The sequence below is a fragment of the Wasmannia auropunctata genome, unplaced genomic scaffold, assembly GCF_000956235.1.
Source record: "Wasmannia auropunctata unplaced genomic scaffold, wasmannia.A_1.0 LD334538.1, whole genome shotgun sequence".
Lineage (NCBI taxonomy): Eukaryota > Metazoa > Arthropoda > Insecta > Hymenoptera > Formicidae > Wasmannia > Wasmannia auropunctata.
The window spans coordinates 137,336-157,754 of record NW_012028352.1 but is presented as its reverse complement, the minus strand read 5'-3'; the positions used below and the strand labels follow the sequence as shown (position 1 = coordinate 157,754).

The 20,419-nt window shown below is 40.7% G+C and overlaps 2 protein-coding genes across 3 annotated transcripts; one reads left to right on the top strand and one right to left on the bottom strand.

Annotated features, from left to right (window-relative positions):
- Positions 1-3,053: 3,053 nt before the first annotated feature.
- LOC105458340 (vesicle-associated membrane protein 2) lies at positions 3,054-15,112 on the bottom strand. 2 transcript variants are annotated; one of them, XM_011703576.1, is made up of 6 exons: positions 14,832-15,110; positions 9,363-9,580; positions 8,391-8,470; positions 8,242-8,293; positions 7,243-7,301; positions 4,174-4,225 (listed from the first exon to the last, which is right to left on the bottom strand). In XM_011703576.1, coding segments are annotated over exons 1-5 (366 nt in total). In that variant the 5' UTR covers positions 14,834-15,110; the 3' UTR covers positions 4,174-4,225; positions 7,243-7,287. The 2 variants fall into 2 exon arrangements, with proteins under 2 accessions (XP_011701876.1, XP_011701878.1); XM_011703574.1 differs by lacking the exon at positions 7,243-7,301 and having other exon boundaries at positions 3,054-4,225; positions 14,832-15,112.
- Positions 15,113-17,028: 1,916 nt separating this feature from the next.
- LOC105458339 (synaptobrevin-1) lies at positions 17,029-18,967 on the top strand. The gene is made up of 3 exons (XM_011703573.1): positions 17,029-17,656; positions 18,115-18,434; positions 18,544-18,967. Exons 2-3 carry the CDS (start codon positions 18,119-18,121, stop codon positions 18,594-18,596), a joined length of 369 nt encoding a protein of 122 aa, XP_011701875.1. The 5' UTR covers positions 17,029-17,656; positions 18,115-18,118; the 3' UTR covers positions 18,597-18,967.
- Positions 18,968-20,419: the final 1,452 nt, after the last annotated feature.

The following is a 20,419-nucleotide window of genomic DNA, read 5'->3' as shown; positions in this document are numbered from 1 at the left end:
CTCACTCTCTCTCTCTCTCTCTCTCTCTCTCTCTCTCTCAAAATGATTTTATTCCGTTAGATAATAGTGTGTAGGTATTGTCGCGTTTTACTTTAAATCTCGACATGTGTGCGCGCACCCGGCACCATTTATTACATTAATGATTGGAACAGTTGTACGAATGGACAGCGAATGAAATAATTACGAAGCGAGACAGTAATTGGACACACACATATCACTGACGTGTCTTCTACGTTCGATCACACGATCACAGGAAACGTAAATTTATTATATTATATAATTCATGTTGCTGACACAGCGATATTTAAACAAATATGCGATGACTCTCTGACGGCGTGAAATGACAAACTGAATAATGGAATATACAATGATGGAAGCACATATTTCACGTAACTGTCACACATGACAGAAAAGAATTCAGAGAAAACGCAGATGACAGAAAAGTAGAAGTTAATTCAAAGAGAAAAAGATTAATATGCTTTCCTTCGGTAATAAATGTAATTGTGGGGTTGCTGCATTATTAATCAGTAAGAGAGCTTAAAAAATTCAGAGCCCAACCAAGGGTTTAATTATAAAGAAATATCGACCGTAAATTCACCGATAAATTAATAATTGAGAAAATGACCCAATTATAAAAATACTTTAATATGTTTTTTTTTAATATTTGATATTTAATTTGACCATTTTAAAATGTACTACAAAATCACGCGATTGTCAGTTAAAGGAAATGCAGATCAAAATCAAATAAGAAAATAAAATATATAAATAAAATTCTTAAAAAAATAGATAAATATAAAAAAAAGATGTGCACACCGGCATACAACAGCAAGTTTATTGTTCTTACCTCCTTCTTGGATTTAACGGATATTAGGCTTTATAATGATCCTCTTCCTGGAAGGCGCGCAATATATTATATTTGATCAATAGGTGTTAAAAAATTATTATCGCGTAACTTCGCTTCAGCTGTAATCGAATAAAGCTTCTCTTCTTAGAAAAGTAGCGTCTCGTTTTCTTTTACAAGCAACGTTAAAGTGACACAAAATTAAAGAAAGAACTGAAACGTGTCGCTTAAAGCCATTAATAAAATTCAGTAGTAAAATTCTTAGAAACGGTCGGTGCTTACAGAAGGTAATACATAAGGAACTCTACGAAATCGAAGCACGATTTGATTCAAAAGCAAACAAAGGAAAAAAGAAAAATTATAATCGAGTCCCTTCTCTGTTGCCTCTTCATAACTTCAATCCAACTACGCAGTGTATTTTTTATTCGATACTGTACAATTGTTCAAAGCGCAGCATCATGATCATATTTCGTCGTTAATAATTAAGGATACGTCGACACGGTTAAGATATGACGTACAACTATGTGTTTCATAAGTTCATAAACATAGAATGATCGTTTGTAATCATTATAACTCGGGTGTGCAGCCATTTCGCGTGACAACTTCGAAGAATTTCTCATTCGTCGATCGGCCCTTCGCTTTTCCAATCTTGCGATTCTCGCGGATTCAGCAAAAGCGTGTCGCATTAACAACTCGTGTGGTTCCCAATGATTGCCCAATGATCGTCAACATTATTTTTAACAATGAAATTATGCTAAATAACAAATATTAGCGTTAGAAACAATTTAAAAGAAAAAGTAGAAGAAGAACAGATTTCTTTATATTATTTTTAATGCCCATTATAACGCTACGATTAAGTACACATGATTGATCAGATCAATAATTGCAAAAAAATATATCTGATGTTCTAAAATTTTCGATATCGTCGCTTCCTAAAATTTTTCCTAAAATGAACCCCGGCGCGAACGAAAGCAAAGTCGATCGAGTATTTTGCCGATCGACTCGATGAAAAGCTCTTCTCTTTCTCTCCTCTGGTGAACCTCATCGCGTCCAAAAATCGCGACGGAAAGACGAATGGCGCCTGCAGCAGGCATACCCACAAATATCGCGCGTCGGGACGGGATCGAAGGGAGGAATAATTGCGGAGGATCGCGGACGATGGTTTTCGTCACTCGGGATTATTGCTGAATCAGCAGCAGCAGCAGCAGCAGCAACAGCAGCAGCAGCAGCAGTAGCAGCAGCACCGAAATCAGTAAGGGCCGAACGGAAGAAGGAAAGGGGACCGGGTGAGGATCGTCGGAGACCGACGATCTCGTCGAATTCGTCGACGAATAGTCGGCGTGTCGGGCGCGATTATACCCTTGTCGTTAACGACTTATCTCGCGGATGGACGATAAGAGGATGATGCCTTCCTGAGCTCGGATATCTTTGAAATCGTAATGACAGCGATTCCTTTCTTTCGGCGCGCGATCGCATCCGCGAAGCGGGCAAAGCAACCCCCTCCGTTGTCGTTTATTATAATTATTATTAATATTACCATTATTATCGTCATCGTAATCATCATTATTATTAACATGTATACATAACATCTTGTAGATAATTCATCTTTAAGCCTTAAAACGTTACTTATAGCTGCTGCGCCTCTCTACAACAAGGCGTTTCTTTTCCACCCCCTTCGTCTCCTCTCCTCTAATTCTCATCTTCTCCTCCCCCTTTTTTTACCCCATTTTTTTTAATTATTTCTTAGATTCTCTGTACACAGGCTGCTCGAAAACGTTGCTCGCCCGTCTTCGACGAAGGCAGGCGACTGCTGCTGCTCTTTCTCTTTTCCCATCCGTTTTCTCCTTCCCCTCCTCTTCCGTCCCTCTATCGCGATTTGTTCTTCCACTACTAGTCGCGAAAAGCAAGATGCAAAACAAGGGAACATAGGATACGTGTGACTTCTCGATATAATTGGAGCGGATTGAATCCGATAAATGGCGCGTGAGGGACAAATGATATATTATTTACAGTTTGCGTGATTTTTACATTTATGTCTATAAAGTAAATATCTCGATATATCGCGAACGCATTCGCGTATGCGAACGTGAACTACAGCAACTGCCTTCGTCGGAGAAGTTTTACATTGATGGTTTTTACGAACACCCTGTCCCTTTTTATCGTTTTCTCTTTATACATACATATATATATATATATATATATATTTGTATACATATATATATATACATATACATATATCCTATATATTTAAGTATTATGTCGCTGCTAAAACGAATCTTCCCTCTCTTTTTTCATGAACCTTTCGCTTCTTTGTATACAATAATTGTCTGTTTCTCTATTTCTCTTCTAACTTTTCTCGGACAATCTTAATTAACGAAGATGGACGAAGGAAAGCGCGATGCACGTATCTTATCAATCAATCGCGTTTAGTCGCGAGATTTTAATGGAATCAGTTACAATATTGCGTTTCAATGCTACCTATCTAATAAATTTCCGGAAGCCTTAGATCTATTATTAAGACCTGTGTATTTTCAAATTAATTTCGCGTTCGCCGAAATTCAGAGGAGATAAATTAACATTCCTCGTAATGACGCACCGTTTTAAAACTCTCGTTATAACGAAATTACGTCAATTTGAACAATAATACAATTGAAAGAAAATAAAATAATACAACTAAAATGATATGATGAAACGAAATTACGTCAATTGTATCGAATAATACAATCAAAAGAAAATAAAATAATACAAGTAAAATGATACAAATATAGTAATAACATAACGAGATAAAAGCCGAGAAATCAGTGGGATTTCGCCCGAGAATCAACGGAATTTCGCCCGAGATGGTTAATTGTTGTGCGCGACCTTCGTCCATGCGAGATATGGAGACCAAGTCGGTTCAGCGTGGACCCTCCCTCGACTTTCTCCGCTCGATTCGAAAAGAAAAACCGCTACAAAGGGTAACAGGAAAGTTCCGTGGTCGTCGCGACGGCTCTCTTCGTTGTTCCCGCTCGGATCAACAACGTTTCCCTGCCTCCGATCATCTGTCGTCGATTCTTCCGCCTCTCCCGCGATGAGAATCCCAAGGCCGACGATCGATCGATCGATTCCCGCGCGCGATCGATCCGACATTCACGTGTTCGCGGAGAACTCCGGGCAGAGCTCGTCAACGGCTCATCACAATTTCCGTCTTGCGAGATCTATCCTCCTCCAAAAAAACCACACCTCCTCTTCGCAAATCACTTTCCGCTGTTTCTTGCGTCTCTTCCTCTCCTCCTTTCACCTCTCTTTTTGTTGTTGTTGTTGTTATAGTTGTTGGTTGCGTTATTTTTTTTAGCTCTTACCCTCGCGCTCAATTTTGCGTATTGCTGCCGCCGGTGACGCTCGCTGAAAACAATAATAACAATTGTTCTCCTCCGCTGGATAAGGGACGGCGATGATACCGCCGTCCGTATTGCTCTTGTTAGTCTCTGTCCCTTTGAATTTTTTAAATTCATTTCTTTCTGTTCTCCTTCCTTTTTTTTTTATTTCTTTCCCTTCCTCTCTATTTCGCCATCCTTCGCATGCAGAGATTAATGGCGGATCGCGCTCGTCGTGGACAAACGTGTTTAAATTATCAAGATCATGATTATAAAATATGCACAAGTTCATATCTGTTTTAATAACTTTGAAATATTTTTCACTGAAAGATATTGTTTCATTTACGCCATTATATCCACGACGACGCGTTTGATAAACTAAAATCACTGACGTTCGTAGACGTTTGAAGCTAATGTATAACAATCCGTTAGCCACAAGGATAAGGAAGAATTGCATGCAAAGTAAGTAACAGAAGCGTAAATGCAGAGGCCACACACGGTATATATAAACCTTTCCCTGCGAAAATAATTAGCGGCGGCATAAAGTTTCGCGGCTTTTCACCAGAAGTTCCGTCCGAAAAGTCCATCTTTTTTCCTTTTCACATTGTATAGTACATACATGACAAAATCCGTCGCAGTTCATAGGAAATTCTGGCCGAATCCCTGATTCTGAAATTGTTTAGAAGCTTTTGAATGCATTCCACATAACGTATATAAGCCATGCAATGCTATGCCGTACATCGGCTTTTAATCGAAGGGGAAATAATTAAGTCGATGGCACATGCTCCGTAATAAGAGGTCAAGCACGATGCGCGAAGATCGTCCCAGAAACGTTTGCTTGATTCGTTTTTATATTAGGGAATGCACATTATTAAAGTATGCATATTCTGATGATATGTATGTATATATACATATATATAATATATAATATATACATATACAATGGTGTATGAGTTTCGCGCTGTACTAAGAATGTTATTTAAAAAAAAAGAAGATGAATGAAAGGAAAGAGAGAGAGAGAGAGAGAGAGAGAAACATGCAGAATGTAATATATGCATGAACATATCTTTATGGTAATCTTTATGGTATGCAAAAAATAAAACAAATTGATCGTGATTAATATTTCGTGTTTATATATATATATATATATTATATATAAATATAAAAATAAAAATTTAATAAATTATGTAAAGATTTGAATTCAAATTATATATAATATATGAATATAATATATGTTGAACTTTAGATGACAAAAAATATATTTTCTACGAAACGTAATGCAGATTATACATTTGTATAATATATACAGAATTTTTTTTCAATACGTAAAAATGAGTAAATAAATAAAAAAAAAAGAAATATAATACGAAGTGCTTGAAAAAGATTTAAATTGTATTTTGGCGTAAGAAGAGAGAAAAAGGTAGAAAAGTCTCATATCGGGTACAACAATAAAATCATAGCTTACCGTACCGAAGAGTAGAATAGGATTAAACAGAAACTTTGTTGTAGTTGTAGTTGTAGTTGTTTGATAATTCTTACTGTTGTCGATATTGTGCTTGTTGTTGATGTTGTTGTTTGTCGTTGTGGTGTTTTCATTTCTTGGTGGTATTTTGTATCGTTTCTCTTTATTGGCACCGCAAGGTTTGCGAGTCACAATGTTTGAAGCTGTATGTGCAGCCCGTTTTTCACGCGTTTACACACTCTTTTTTTCGTTTTCTTTGTTTAATTGATCACCAGAAAATTGAAAATCACTGCCTGGGACCAACTTCAGAAAGAGGATAACCACCAAAAGTACAGATAGACACATAACAATGATTACAATCGTAACACACATAAAGGGTGAGGTATGATCGTGTCTCGGAAAACATTCTCCTTTAAAAAATTCGTCGGCATTCGTTAAAGAAACCGACTGTTTGTTTCAAAATTAATTTCACGCAATACATTTAAGGCTCACTTCAGACAATCTTATAGTTCATACAAGAATTCAGGATAGTAGTCTCATAATTTTATATGCCAACTAATAAAAAAAAAACAATCTAATGTATAAACATCAAAATATTCAGAATGCTGTAGACAGTTCTATCCGGAAATCTGACGCGAATTATAGGTCGTCTAAAGTGGGCTTTAGTCAACACCGAAGTTGTGACAAATATCTGACGTTGAAATTGTTAAAGTTGTTATAGAGTGATTTACTCGTGTGCATCGCTTTTTTCCGTCTTATGGACTTTAAAGGGACGTCTCAAAACGTCAGATAGAATGCTGAGAAAATTCCTAAAGCGGGAAGATATACGACGGCAACTTTTACTATACTGTTTATACTTAACGTTGACTTGTGCAACACGCTGTGTTGTGGGTAAGAGAAGGGAGAGGAGATGTCGTCGAAGATTTATGAAGGTTCGCGGTGTATCGCCATGGCGCGGCGGTGATTCTTAATTGGGACGCTTCCCAATTAAATAGGGTAGTTCATAAATATGCAACGATATTGGATAGCGATGGGTTCTTATGTAGGGAATACACGTAGCAACAGAGACAGCAAGTATCCTATCACAGGCAGACATAATGTATAACATCGACTAAAAGTGCCAGTTTTATAAATGCGCGGATGCATTTGCGCGTTTACAAAATTAATGTGTGATTAAAAATCCTCTATTGAATAAAACATTTTATAGTGATAATACGATAATTGTATGTCACACAATTATTATACAATTAATAACCATAATTTATTAATAAATGCGTCTAATTATAAGATTAGTAAAAATTTCAACAATTGAAATCGCTATTATTTTTTTTAACGAAATATCTGGTTGATTCTTTATAAAACTGGCAACGCTTGATACGTGATATTATCAAAATTAAGGACAATTTTGAAATATTAGGGTGAGGGGAGATTTTTACGTGTCGGACGGTAAACAATGAAGATGGAAATCGGAGGAAACGTACATACGGGGTCCAGATATGCATTTTTTTCTACCACAAGTAAAAAAGAGAAACGGGGTGAGAAACAACAACGATACGCAATGTCGCAATTGTTTTGCTTTCTACCTTCAGACTCACTCACACACAAATCTCTTCCACCAATCAGCGCGCCTACATGAAGTTTGCTAGACGGGAAAAGAGAAATACATACATTTCACACGTGTGTTAGATGATGAATGAACAATAGGGAAGACAGAGTGACGCCACTTTTTCAGACGGATTTCACGCTGTATAGCGCGGCGTCTTTCTCGCGCATTTCATATCCCGCGCGATAAAGACGTGTTCTTGCAAAAATTAATGTACCCCCGTATTTATATTTCGTTCATAAAATGCACCAGAGAAATTGACTAGGAAATAGAGAAAATAGAACTTTCGTAAGATTTTTGAAGCGAGAATTGTTCCGGAATATATAGAGAAAAGAGAGACTCGCGAGTATATGATACTTTCGGTAAAGTTACGTGAAAAAATGAATTGAGATCAAGTAGTCGACGTAATTTTCAGGCAAAGCACGATGAACAGTCCGTTTCGGCACATTTCCTCGAGAAGAGATCTCTCCGGAAGGGGGGGATTTCTCAAAAGCTATATGCAAATCCGCGGACATTTCGCTCGTCACATTGCGTCGTTTTTCGCATCGTGCAAACACAATCGTCTGTACGTAGACGTTTCCTTAGCACAAAGAGAGTAGCATCGACAGAGAGAGACATTAGACAGGAACGACTGATTCAGATTCTGTTACAATAATACGATGAACATCGTCAAAGCCATAAGCTCTCTAAAAGGGAGTTCATTCAGTCGTGATAAAAATTCGTATCCATCCGCGCTCATTGAACATACGAATTTGAGAATGAATATTAAGTTCCACGATTTGTTTAAATAAAAAACAAACGGTCGAACACTTTTATCAAATAAACGCTTATATGAAAGCAGGTGGAAGCAACGCTGAATTAGTCGCTCTCGAAATCGGGACGAGATATAGTACATCGACGAGATGGCACAGAACATTTAAACAATTACAGTGGCAGTGTTGACAGCTGTTAAACGTTAGTGCGTCAATGAAACACTTACCGACAATGATGGCCAATACGATGAGTGCGATAACACCCATGATGATCATCATCTGTTGAAAAAAAAGCAAACGGAATAATTATATTAAAAATTTCTAGTGTTGTAAATATCCCTCTTAATTAATATTCCTCTTAAAATCTAACTCTTACCTTTAGATTCTGTAGCCAGAACTTTCTCTTCAATTTTCCCGCTTGCTGTTCAAACTGTGACGCTCCTTGTTGGAGTGCATCTGTAAAAGCCAATTACACGAGTGTATCATCGGATTTATATCTCAGACATTTTTAAATATAACTTCGAAAAAGAAACAGAATTCTCCAAAGAATTGCCCTTTAATATTAATAATCAGAAAAGGTAACGTAATTTTATCCAAAGAGAAAAAGAATTCTGATAGAGGTATCAGCGACGGTATAAATAATGCAATTTGTTAGTGCGAAAATATACGTTTGCACAAATAATAAATGTACGTTCGGATTACGTGAGAAAAGATCGACATTCACATAACGTGGCATCGATTTGAGCGTGTCACAGTAATCGATATCAACGTGTAGTCAGGCGCGCAGGATCGGACTACTTTATTGCCACGATACCATGAATGGAAGAGAGGTGTAGTTTTCCCACGATCATATTTTCCGTTAAGCGCTTCTGTTCGACGGTAGCGATACATCGTGAATAATAATATTAATATCGCGCCGCGTATATGCAATATAATTCGTGACATAAATCCGTGTTACAATTATATCTCCTTAAAAGTTTGTACGTTATGCGTGGAGATGCAGCATTTATTTTCGCTCTTCTAAGGCATTAATTAATCTCTCGACGTGCAACAAATGATATTCACCATGAATAAGTAAGTACCTGACGTAGAAGTAGCGAACAATGGAGTGACGTATATAATAATTAATGAATATGTTGATGTTAATGCGCGCGCGCACGCAAATGCAGTATACAACACAGCAGTATACATAATTATAAAATAAAAGATAGATAATTCGGCAAAACAGAATATAATTTAGGGGGACATTGAGTGTCGACTATAAATTTTCAACTTTGATTAAAACGTTCGCCACTGATTTTTTTGTGCGGCGCTTTTATATAGCTGGCGTGGAAACGATCGATCTCACCTGCTCGATCGTCGAGCTCGGAGAGCTTCTGATCGCGCTCGAGGACCTTCTCGACGTTCGTCTTCATGATGTCGACGACTTCGTCGACTTGCGCTTGCGTCGCCTGCAGCCGCTTCTGCGAGGCAATTTGCTGGGGCGTCCTGGGGCCACCGACGATGCCGTCGGTGCCGGCGCCTGCACCTGCAGCCGCATCCGGTGCTAAACCGCCCTCCGTAGCCCTGCGGAAAAAGACGCGATTTCGAGATGATGATGACTATCGTGTCACACCTAATATGTCATTACAATACAGTGTCGAACAAACGCGGTTCCTTTTAAATGTCACTTCCCGCGGAAGTGTTTGGCGCAACCCCGTCGCTTCGATGAAATTTAATGCCTCGGAGAATAATAAAACGCATTCAAAAATGAAATAGAATAGTCATGGTATCTTGAATCTGCCGGTATGCTTTTGAATGTTTTAAATGTAAAGATTAATAAGCGCCGATAGATGAATATCTTTCGGCTCGTGTAATACTTCGTCGAAACCGTGATATTTATCAAATACGCGTATTTATTATCGATATGCGCTTGTATTTTACAGTGTGCATGACGAGGGATTTATTTGTGTATCCCTCGGTACGCGCGTCTCTCTCTCTCTCTCTCTCTCTCTCTCTCTCTCCCCCTCCCTCCTCAACGGGTTCTGAAAAGTAAAATAAACACGCGGGTGGTTGTCGCTCATCCTGGGACGTGCGAGCCGGGGGAATTATAGCGCCGTCGTTGCCCCATGGTGCTGGATGCTGCGTGAGGTTTTCCCCATATCGAGCCGCGGGTGGAAACCACCGCGAAAGGGCAAAGTTCGTGACACGATTTCGCCATTCGCGCCGTTTAATGGCAAAAATCTTGATGCGTATTACTGCGACAACGCGTCTCTCCCTCTCTCTCCCTCCCACTTGTTTCTTAGGTTATAATAACGACAAGGTGACGGTGATGCGAGCGCATTGTCTCGGAGCACATCGCCCTCGCGTTTAGAAGGTGGCGGATAAGCTGCCTTGTTGGATAAGCCGATAGAGAAGAGAGAAAAGGTCATTGATAATGTCGCCTACTCGTATAGCCCCAGGATATTGTAATCCAAAACGCACGTGCACACGTACTACACGCGAATAAATACGCTAAAGTCAAACGATCGCGATCCCTCATTGCGAGACTTTCGTTAAAATTCTGAATGAATTCATTCTAACTTTTGCGAAAATACCAGGATTATCGTTACGTAAAAATATCTCGGATTAATACTTTCGATTAATCGCTACTTGGAATGTACGATTAATCAAAAGTATATTCTATTTAGGTTAAATATACCTGTTTACTCGCAAATCTAACTGCTTAAGAGGAGATATTTCTTTTTCTTCTGCACATCGCGTTTATTTTAAACGTGACCTGCGAGAAAAAAGCGCTTTGTAGCAATATCCTTTATTGTGTAAAACTGTATTAAACAGGATTAGATGCGGAGACCTTTTTTATCTATTGTAATATGGAAATGTCCTGGGTGGGAAACTATGTATATATGTATATACATTATGTGGACATACACGTCGTTCTGTAAATTTCTTTTCTATGGGGATCTCCGTCAAGTCATCTGACCTTTCGCAGAGAGACAGAGCGAGACCTTTTGCGGAACCGCTGCGAGCAATGCCAATTTAATTAGTCAACTTATGTACCGGGATAATTAGATCTTCCATTTCCTTCCCCGAAATGACGTCCTATTCTTCACCGTAAAATCTCCGGCGTTCGTTAAATATATATTCTTCATACCAATTAAGCGATCGTCGACGAGGACGAGAGCCGCAATTTGTACGTCAGCAGTTGTACGATCAATAAGAATAACATATCGAATTTCTCACATATTGTCTATCATTTAGCTGACTAAAATTAGAAAAAAAAATTACGCAATCACATATCGGTGAAATCGATCGATCTGTATTAATTCTTGCCTGCGGAAAAAACTCCCTGTGATTATCTGTACGCATAAATGCCGGATCGCGCCGGAGGCGCACACGTGACGTAAATCGCGAAGATTACGAGTAGTACGTGTTTGTATTAGTCGGCGATATCTGCGATTCGGAAAAATGCCGGCTGTACGCGCGATGGCGGATTAAAAAGCGGTCGGCGACGGGTTGCGGGTTTTATTTTTGGCCTGGCGATCGAACGACCGAGTGGCAACAGCCGATCGATCGACTATTCGAATACCGTCGGTGGGAATAGTTAAACATAGAGAGGAGAGTCATATGTGTCTCTTCTCCATATCGTCCCCATTGAGATGTTGAACGCGACGTCGGAATATTTGGCCGTCGCCGCGCGGTATCCGTCGCGAAACTTTCGACGCAATTCCAGTTGATGTATTTTCGCAGAACGATCGATAAAAGAACAGCAATCGTTATACCGTTATAATTTATCTCGGTTTAAATTTAGAAAAATTTATAAAATTGCTGTAATTTATATCGTTAAAATATTTCCGATATTTCTATACATTAGAGCGAGCAGTTTGATTGCTCACCGTCAAAGTGCTTTTTCGATGCGGTTCAAAAATTTCTTTCTGTTTCAACATATTTGCTTATCGCCAAATAAAAGAATTTGTTTCTAAAAAACGCGAATAAACTTTTTGATTTATTGAAATGCTCTTCCGACGTAATATGAAAATTTCTGCTGTTTATTTTATTGCAGTATGCACAACTGCGATTTGACATATATATCGAAATATTTCCCCGATACTCCGCGGTTGCAGCGATGAATCATGCGCGCAAAAGTCAAGAAATATTCACCCCATGACGTAAAATAGGATACATAATGGGATTAATGCATCGATCGCGGATACTGCTTCTTCATCCATGTTATTAGATTAGTATATAATTCGCGCTGAACGGTGGATATTTATGGGATTTGCATTACACCGCGTAAGAACAGGACACGCTTAAAAATTTTTTATTATCTTCTCGTTTTGCAGCGCTTTTTACGTTAATGGAAAAGTGCATTTGGTACCAAGTTACTCGCAAGTAATTTTGAAAATAATAAAATTGCAAAAGAGAAATTAATATAACACGAATTCATAAATCAAATTACTTATTTTATAAGTCGTCGAATTTATATGAGACGTTAATTCGGTACAAAATTTTCATATCGCCGGTAGTTTCTTCAATAATTCGGGAACTGTGTTGAAAGGAAGCGGCAATTCCATTAAACTACTGAGAGCTTTCAAGGACCAAATTGCAATCGGTATATCGCGGTCCGCCACCGCCGCCGCCGCCGTACCGAGAATTCCGTCCGTCTTTGATCGACGCACGAACAATCCGGCTGAACGGTTCATTGTTCGCCACCCGGGTCGCAACGCGTGTGTAAGTTACGTACGAACGCGCACCTTTCCGTCTAGCAAAGCCGTAGAACATTACCGTAAATGTGCTCATCATTGATTATCTAAATATAGAAACTGCGAGCCGACATGTAGGAGCAGTGCGCCACGTTTCGCGCGATTGATCCCCGACTGTATACGTGTGTATGTGTGTGTCTGTGAACGTATACTTATATAGATCTCGCAATTAAGCAGCCCGGCGATCAACGTCGAACGCGCAAAATGCGCAAAGAACGCGCACCGAGCGCGCTAATCGCGCGATTGCTCGTATATAAACAAACAGGTCAGAAGTCCGAGCGGAAGGGGGAAGGCGATAACGAGCTCGATTATCGCTTTCTAATCTCTCCCGCGATCTGCATCGCAAATCGCGACAAAGCAAAGTGACTCGGTGTTATCGTGTGTCCTTCGAAAAGATCGAGCTTCCACGGTCAGTTGCCAGCATGTAGACGTCCGTCGTAACGTTAATGACGACACTCCTTCAGCTTGAATCATCCCACTTGAATCATTCCCCCCCCCCCCCCTCATCGAGATTGTCCAAGATCGTGAAATATTCGAGCAGATAATAATTCGCAATGCTATATATTTATAAATACGTCGGCCACGATTGGCTGAGTGTACATTGCGTATAATTGAGCTGGGCGGATGAAAATCGGATGCGAAAGGTCATAATGAGAAAAGTTAGAAAGAGAAATAGAAAGCTCTGTAACAGTCTGCGTTCAAAAGCGAGATTAATTAAGGTATACACAGTTGTGCCGCGTTACGATCCGATTACCGCGTCCTCGTCTAGCTTTCTCTACTGCCGCGATTAACAAATAAATATGTAAATAAATAAACTCATTAGAACGTGCAATAATTAACGCAAAAGTCTGTCGACGAATCTGGAATGCGAGGTAACTTAACCGATAGAGAGACATGGAAATTGTCACGCGATGCGTGTCCCGCGTTTCGTCAATACGCCTTTCCACGCGATCGACTTGCTCTACCCCCCAGGTAAAAGATTCGCGTCGAATGGGGTCGGTGCATTATGGTGCACGCATCCCTCGGAAATGCTCGAGGGAGGCCGCGGCGTGTGGACCCCGTGTTCCGATTAATTTCTCTCTGGAAAGCAAGTATAACGTGCCCGAGCCTCGCGGAGCCCTCGTTGCAGTCTATCGGAAATTCTGCCGTGTGCCACGGACGGACGGCGCGGGTCGTGCGAGGAGGATCGATTGGCGGCGACAAGCCTCGGCAATTGCGTCTTAAAACGCATCTTACTAACGCGCCGCGGCAACACGGGCGATTCTCGCCCGCCTCGCCGTGGCCGCCGCGGACTCCTTACGCGATCCTCACGCGGTTTTGCGCATTCATATACACCCGCAAAATTCATCGATCGCCGCACCTTCTCGCCGAACCGCTTTCTCTCGCCACCGCTAAATCGCGGCTCCCGAGCGCGATAGAGCACGGAGTATATAGCCCGCCGTTCTACTCTGATCGCTCATTGATCTAGTTATGCGTCACCGTCTTGTGTAAAGCCTCCCCTCCCCCTCCCTTCCCATCCCTTAAAGAGACACAGCTATTTAACGTTAATGCCTTCGACTCGCTCGCGGAAAAATTCACTCTCGATGCAGCTCCACGAAACAATCGCCATTTGTATTATAGACGCGAATCGAAAGCTAGAAACGATTTCGCCGTCCCGATTTCGGACTTTACGGCACCGCTCGCGATCCCCGATAATCGCGAGGTTACGTCAACGAGTACGTTTTAGCAGAAATTACGTTCAAGAATTATACTGCAACGCGAATTCGATCTATGTCTAACACGGAGCTAGTACGCGTCACCTTAATTATTCCGTTTGATACTCTATTTCACAACTATGTCGTCCTTAGCTACTCAGTTCGTCGGAACTGAAAGAAAGACTCATTCACTGTTCCGGGGACCATTCAAGATTTTTGTCGCTCGACATCACGGGATCGGATAGTCGATGAAGTCTCGTCCTCGAAGCGACGTTCTCACGGAGGAGACCTTCGGATTTCTACCGGGGGTAATCTCGTTCGCGGTCTCTCCTGCGGAACGCACGGTTGCTCGAGACCCGTATTATTATCACGTGTACTCACATGCTGCTCGTAGTCGGTTGCCTCGGGCTCTCGCTATTCCGGTAATCCTCGTCGATTTGTCAATCGGCTCGCTCGGCGGGCACCCCCGGTCGATCGGTCGGTCGTTCGGCGTTCGGCGCGTAACTTTTCGCGAGCAACTGCCAACGAGACTAGATGGCCGCCGCGGTATTGATAAAATTTCCAGGCGGCACGCCGCCGTGTGCGATATCGTCGGCACGGGCGCGCACGCGTGCGACCGAGCGATATATCTCGACGGTCCACCCTCGAACTTTGATTTTCGCCCCCGCGTACGTCGCGACGCGTTCCCGTCGCGCTCCTACGCTCGCGAACGTTCGCGTACGCGCCCACGATCGCGCGATCGGCCGATTTCCCACGGGAGACACCTGGGGAACGGCGAGCGTGGGGAATACGCTTTCGAAAGCGCGGCGGACACGCGGAGAGTCGATCTCTCGAGGCTGCAGGGTCGACGGACGACACGCCAACCACGCCGATTGCGCACGTGCGGCTCCAATGTTGGTCGATAAACGGTCGCGACGTCGCCTCGCAACCCCCATGCGCGAACACACCCTACGTCCGCGACCGTCAGGAACGTTTCCGCGAGCAACGGGTGCCATGCCCGTTTCCTCGATTGCATTTTACATCGTTAAACATCCGCGCGTTACAATTCTAATAATCCAAAAATTAATTTTGATTGCGTTTGATAAATCGTTGGATCGTATAAAAAAAAAATTCTGCGCGCTTCCTCAGCAATCCAAATGTATTCGATTGCGTTGAATCGTACAAATTAACTGTAATCGTGTAAAATAGAATTTTAATCGACTGTATACATTTCACGCCTGAATATTTTTTTGTGCATTTAATAAACCTATTGCGGACAACGGTGATATTTAAATTTCGAACGTTCGCGTTGATCGCTGCATCGGGGGCTGTAAGATTGCGGCCCCGCTCTCGGCAAGTCGGAACCTCGTGTCCTTGAATACGTTCCTGCAACGACGCGATGCGAATACGCGCACGGCCATCCGCAAGATGTTTTATTTATGCCACCATCGCGATATTCGTCGTGAGTCACGTCGGTGTCATGGTTGAACAGCAGCGCGACGTCGGGGATGCTTCTGCGTTACTGCTCGTACGACTGATTATGGCAGCTCGTAGCGGTAAGTGGTTATTGAATTTTGTGAGACGGTCATTGAGTTCCTCTTCCATCTTCCTCGGAAATAGACGGCTGCTCGCGTCGTCGTTGCGGCACGTTTCCTCAGGCGTTGCTCTTTCCGAGATCGACCCAGTTCCATCCCATCGGACACTCTCTATCCGTTGATCCATAAAATTTCGAGTCACTCTTTCGCTTTAATCGTCTTACGATATTTTAATTTGCCGCCGCCAAATGTCAATCCTCTTCGCTTCCTTTATTCCAATTGACTATTGGATTTATCATGTCTTTATTTCTCATAGTTTATCGTAGGATCTTTATAATATAATAAATTTATTATATTTATTAATGTTTGTCTTGCTTTTCTTACTTCTGTCGTTGGCGGGCTATTTTATTTCCTTCACATATTATTTTACTAACAAAAGTGTAAGATTATAGCAGATGTCATAGCAGCAGTATTGCTAAAACATTTTGTCCATTGCATATATCCCCTGCGTGTCGGTCTTATGAAATATTAAATTTATGTTTGCGATAAAGTTATTAATATTATTATCAACTTTGTTCTTTAATCGATGAAAAAGTGAGATGCTTGGAATGTCATGATTATTTTACAATCATCATTGACGACCAAGCAAATTTTCAATGCAGAGTCCCAGCTGCAAGTCAATCTGACAATTCAATCTAATATACAATGCTATATAGTGCTATTAAGATGCGTTTTTGTTTGATATTCAGCAATTCTTCATTTATTTTACGACACTATCTATTCGTATTCGTTTATGCTAATTGATCCATCTGAATTAACTTTTATATTTTATAAATAGGAATATATGTATATTTTAAATGTACTATACAAAGTATAAAAAATACATTTAAAATATATAAAATGTATTATAAATGTATATTTTACTTATAGATAAAATAGATATCCATATACGTATAAATATAAAAATTATACGAATATTTAATATCACGTTTGCTACTCTCATATTTCAAAAACTTTATAATATATATTATAAATGTTTATTTTAAATATGTATTATAGAGTTTTTGAAATATGAGAATAGCAAACGTGTATTAAACATATTCGTATAACTTTTTAGCGATAATTGATCGCTCATCGTATCATAATTAATTTAATTAAATTAATTATAAATACAATAAGTGTAATTTAATTAATCCATTTCATATATTTTTATGTTAATTATTAATTGCACCATTGCGTTACATCGATCATTGCAACGTGATGTCATCGTTGTTGATTTGGGTTCAGCGGACTACCGTTTTTACCGGCAAAATAAATCTAATCGGCGCTTTTAGATGGCGTGGGCAGGCATAAATTTTAACAAACTGTCATTAATTATGACAGTAATCCGCAAGATTTTAAAATTGATTAATAAATTATATCATTAGCATTATACGAAATCGAGAAAAGCAAATCACGATTGATGACGTGCATTTTTGCCCCGTTCCTCTTTTGATAAACACGCTATTATAATATCCGTGACGTCATGATTATCGCCATCTTCGACTCGTGTCACTCGTGTGTCATCCACTGTTGTCGTTGTAAACCTGTTGCCGTCATCGCAAGATTCGCAAGTAATTTGCGAGATTTCATTGCGCCTTGCAGGTTTAATAGGCTTTGATTGATCGTTTCGTACATTTGACTCTTTTATAGGTGAGTAAGAAATAAAGCAATTGTACGTGCACGATATCGTACGCACGAGATTCATTGTAGTATCATCGTTCCGGATGCAACGCTAATGATTAAACCTTTGTCATTTTGTCATCTATCGCGATTGTATTTCCACGCGTTCCCATCTTCGCGTACGCAGACCTTATTCTTATTTATCAGCCAGCTGGAGCGATGAATATTGCGTATAATTTCGTAGATTGACAAACGTACAAATAGAGCTCGTTGAGGAACATATGTGACTTTTGAGGTTATGGGCGTGTACCTATTATTTTGTCGATTTCTGCCGAATCTGTTACAAGCAGACTCGTATTCTTTACATCACTTCGTTTCGTTCAATCTGATCTCGTACGCGTGGTAGTCGTGAATCAGCGAAACGTTCGCGGAGAGGTTATGATTGTGGAGAACAGGTTAGTTGGAAGGAGTCCTCGTAATTGTTTCAGGACTATGGAGGGTGGCGGTGCAGGTGGAGAAGCGGGCGGGCCGCACAACGCCCAGCAAGCGGGCGCCAGCAACAAGAAGCTGCAGCAAACGCAGGCCACCGTGGACGAGGTCGTAGGCATAATGAAGGTTAACGTGGAGAAGGTGTTGGAGCGGGATCAGAAGCTCTCGGAGCTCGAGAATCGCGCGGACGCCCTGCAGCAGGGCGCGACGCAGTTCGAACAGCACGCCGGCAAGCTGAAGCGAAAGTACTGGTGGAAGAATCTCAAAATGATGCTTATCCTCGGTATCATTTGCGTCATTATCTTAATCATCATTATTGGTGAGTACGCGACGCCAGACTACCCGAATCTGGCATTGCCCGTATCTCTCTCTTTCTCTCACCTCCGCACGATTATATTTATTTATTCTTTTGTTCATCTCTGCGACAGCTTCGGTTGTGCCAAGTTCGTCTTCGGACAACTCCGATAACTCTCCGAAATGATAGCGTTGTACCAAAGGAAAAGACACGGTGTCATACCGAACAAACATCCTCTCTCTTAGGATAAGTTATATATTTGGTGAAGTACGTATACAAGGGGGACAACGAGCTAGAATGAATTACACGTTTATCCGTAATGTTCGTCCGCACAAAAAGATTGGGAACAACGAGAGAAAACATATTTTTTGAGACTTATTATTGTATCGAAGCGCACACGATTATTGAGCCTAACAACCAGTATTAATAGCGGGTGGCCTTCCATTTTTTTAAATACAGCAAAATAAATACTTGGGATATTCTTACAATGTTAATCTTGTTACAGCAATGCTTATTATAAATTATAGATATATAATATATAATGTTTGTACACTCTTCCCGACCGAGTTTCTGTTAATATTTATCACGATTCTCCTCCAGCCTCCCGCCGTCCATTCCATCACGCGCGCAATTGAAAGTGGACCGAGCGAAATTGCAATTTTTTTCGTAAAATTACACCCTACGTAATACACGTAATTGACGTAATTTCCTCCACCGGAGGCACCACGTCAAATTGTATTGCGAGTCGTTAGGAATGTAGTATGATGAGTCATTTCTCGTTTCTCGGCGTCGTAAAAACGGCCGCTACGCTAGATGACGTTTGATCCGCGCATTTTTACCGCGGATGCTTCTTCGAATTCTACGTCGATTGCCTAGAAACTGTAAGATCTACGTTGCCTAGAAAATATAATGGTCGCTCATAAATATTTATGTCTCGACGCTCTTCCGCTCCTCCGCGGTTCGAAACAACGTTCGAAACAACGTCAATTTCATTCGACCGTAAGTCGTCTGTCTACATATATTCGCCGATAAGCGATATTTCTTCGCGCCGTTAAAGTCCAAAAATTCAGGGTCGTTCTCGCGGAGGAAGGTTCGTTCAATTAAATGAAACGCCGTTAATTGCATCGTAAAAAAGAGAAAAAAAATTACACGATGCAGGTGCACGATAAGCGTGTGCGATACGTATATAGAACAAAACGGGGAAAACCTTTAACTAACGGATTGCAAAGCACATTTCGCATGAATATGAAGAAGCGCTCAATTCTGTTTTCCCTATCGCGGTATAAATTATGCAAAACTTGCAATATATTAATGACACAATACGCTTGCAAATATGTATTATTGTGTCACATAATATGTGACACAATAATACATATTTGCATTAAAATAAGGAAGAAAATAAAATTTTTATTTTCATGCGATATATCGTATATTAATACGATTGTCTTACGTATAAATAATTGATTTTAAATGTTATTAGTTTTAATGAGTTAATATCTCATATATATTTGAGTATTGCACAGAAATGACTCGATTATAAAAATAATCTGCGATAACTTTGCAACAAAGGAAGCAGAGTGTGCGATAGCGATCGATCGCTATCAGACATTGATATGTTCCCGTTATTTATCTCTTTAATCGTCCGATCGCGATCCACGTTTGTAAGCGTTGCCGACCTTGTGCGCTCGAAAATGTCACGCGAAAGGTGAGATTCTCTTTGATGGGCTAATTAGTACCGTTCAACCCGTCGAGTGATACGCGTTCGCGAATCGTTTGGCGAATTCGCGACGGTCAAGGTCGATCGCTCGTGTATTTCGTGTGTAATAACGTAATTGGAAGTCGCGTGAGCGAAATGAACGATGATGGCATGTGGAAAAGGAAAAGGTCGTCGTCCACAGCCTGATTCATTAAACTCGCTGAAAATTATCGCGTCGCGTTTGACGACATCAAGCTGCGCGCCTTTCGCCGAATCAGGGACACTCAAATGGAGAAATGTCAATCCTCTCGTT

What these genes read in the sequence shown, in the direction of transcription:
- LOC105458340 (XM_011703574.1), bottom strand. An exon ending in CGAGCTCGACGATCGAGCAG is followed by an intron (nt 8,471 to 9,362) that starts GTGAGATCGATC and finishes TGGCTTTTACAG; the next exon opens with ATGCACTCCAACAAGGAGCG. An exon ending in TCTGGCTACAGAATCTAAAG is followed by an intron (nt 8,294 to 8,390) that starts GTAAGAGTTAGA and finishes TTTTTTCAACAG; the next exon opens with ATGATGATCATCATGGGTGT.
- LOC105458339 (XM_011703573.1), top strand. Translation starts at nt 18,119, where the DNA reads ATGGAGGGTGGCGGTGCAGGTGGAGAAGCGGGCGGGCCGCACAACGCC. An exon ending in TATCTTAATCATCATTATTG is followed by an intron (nt 18,435 to 18,543) that starts GTGAGTACGCGA and finishes TCTCTGCGACAG; the next exon opens with CTTCGGTTGTGCCAAGTTCG.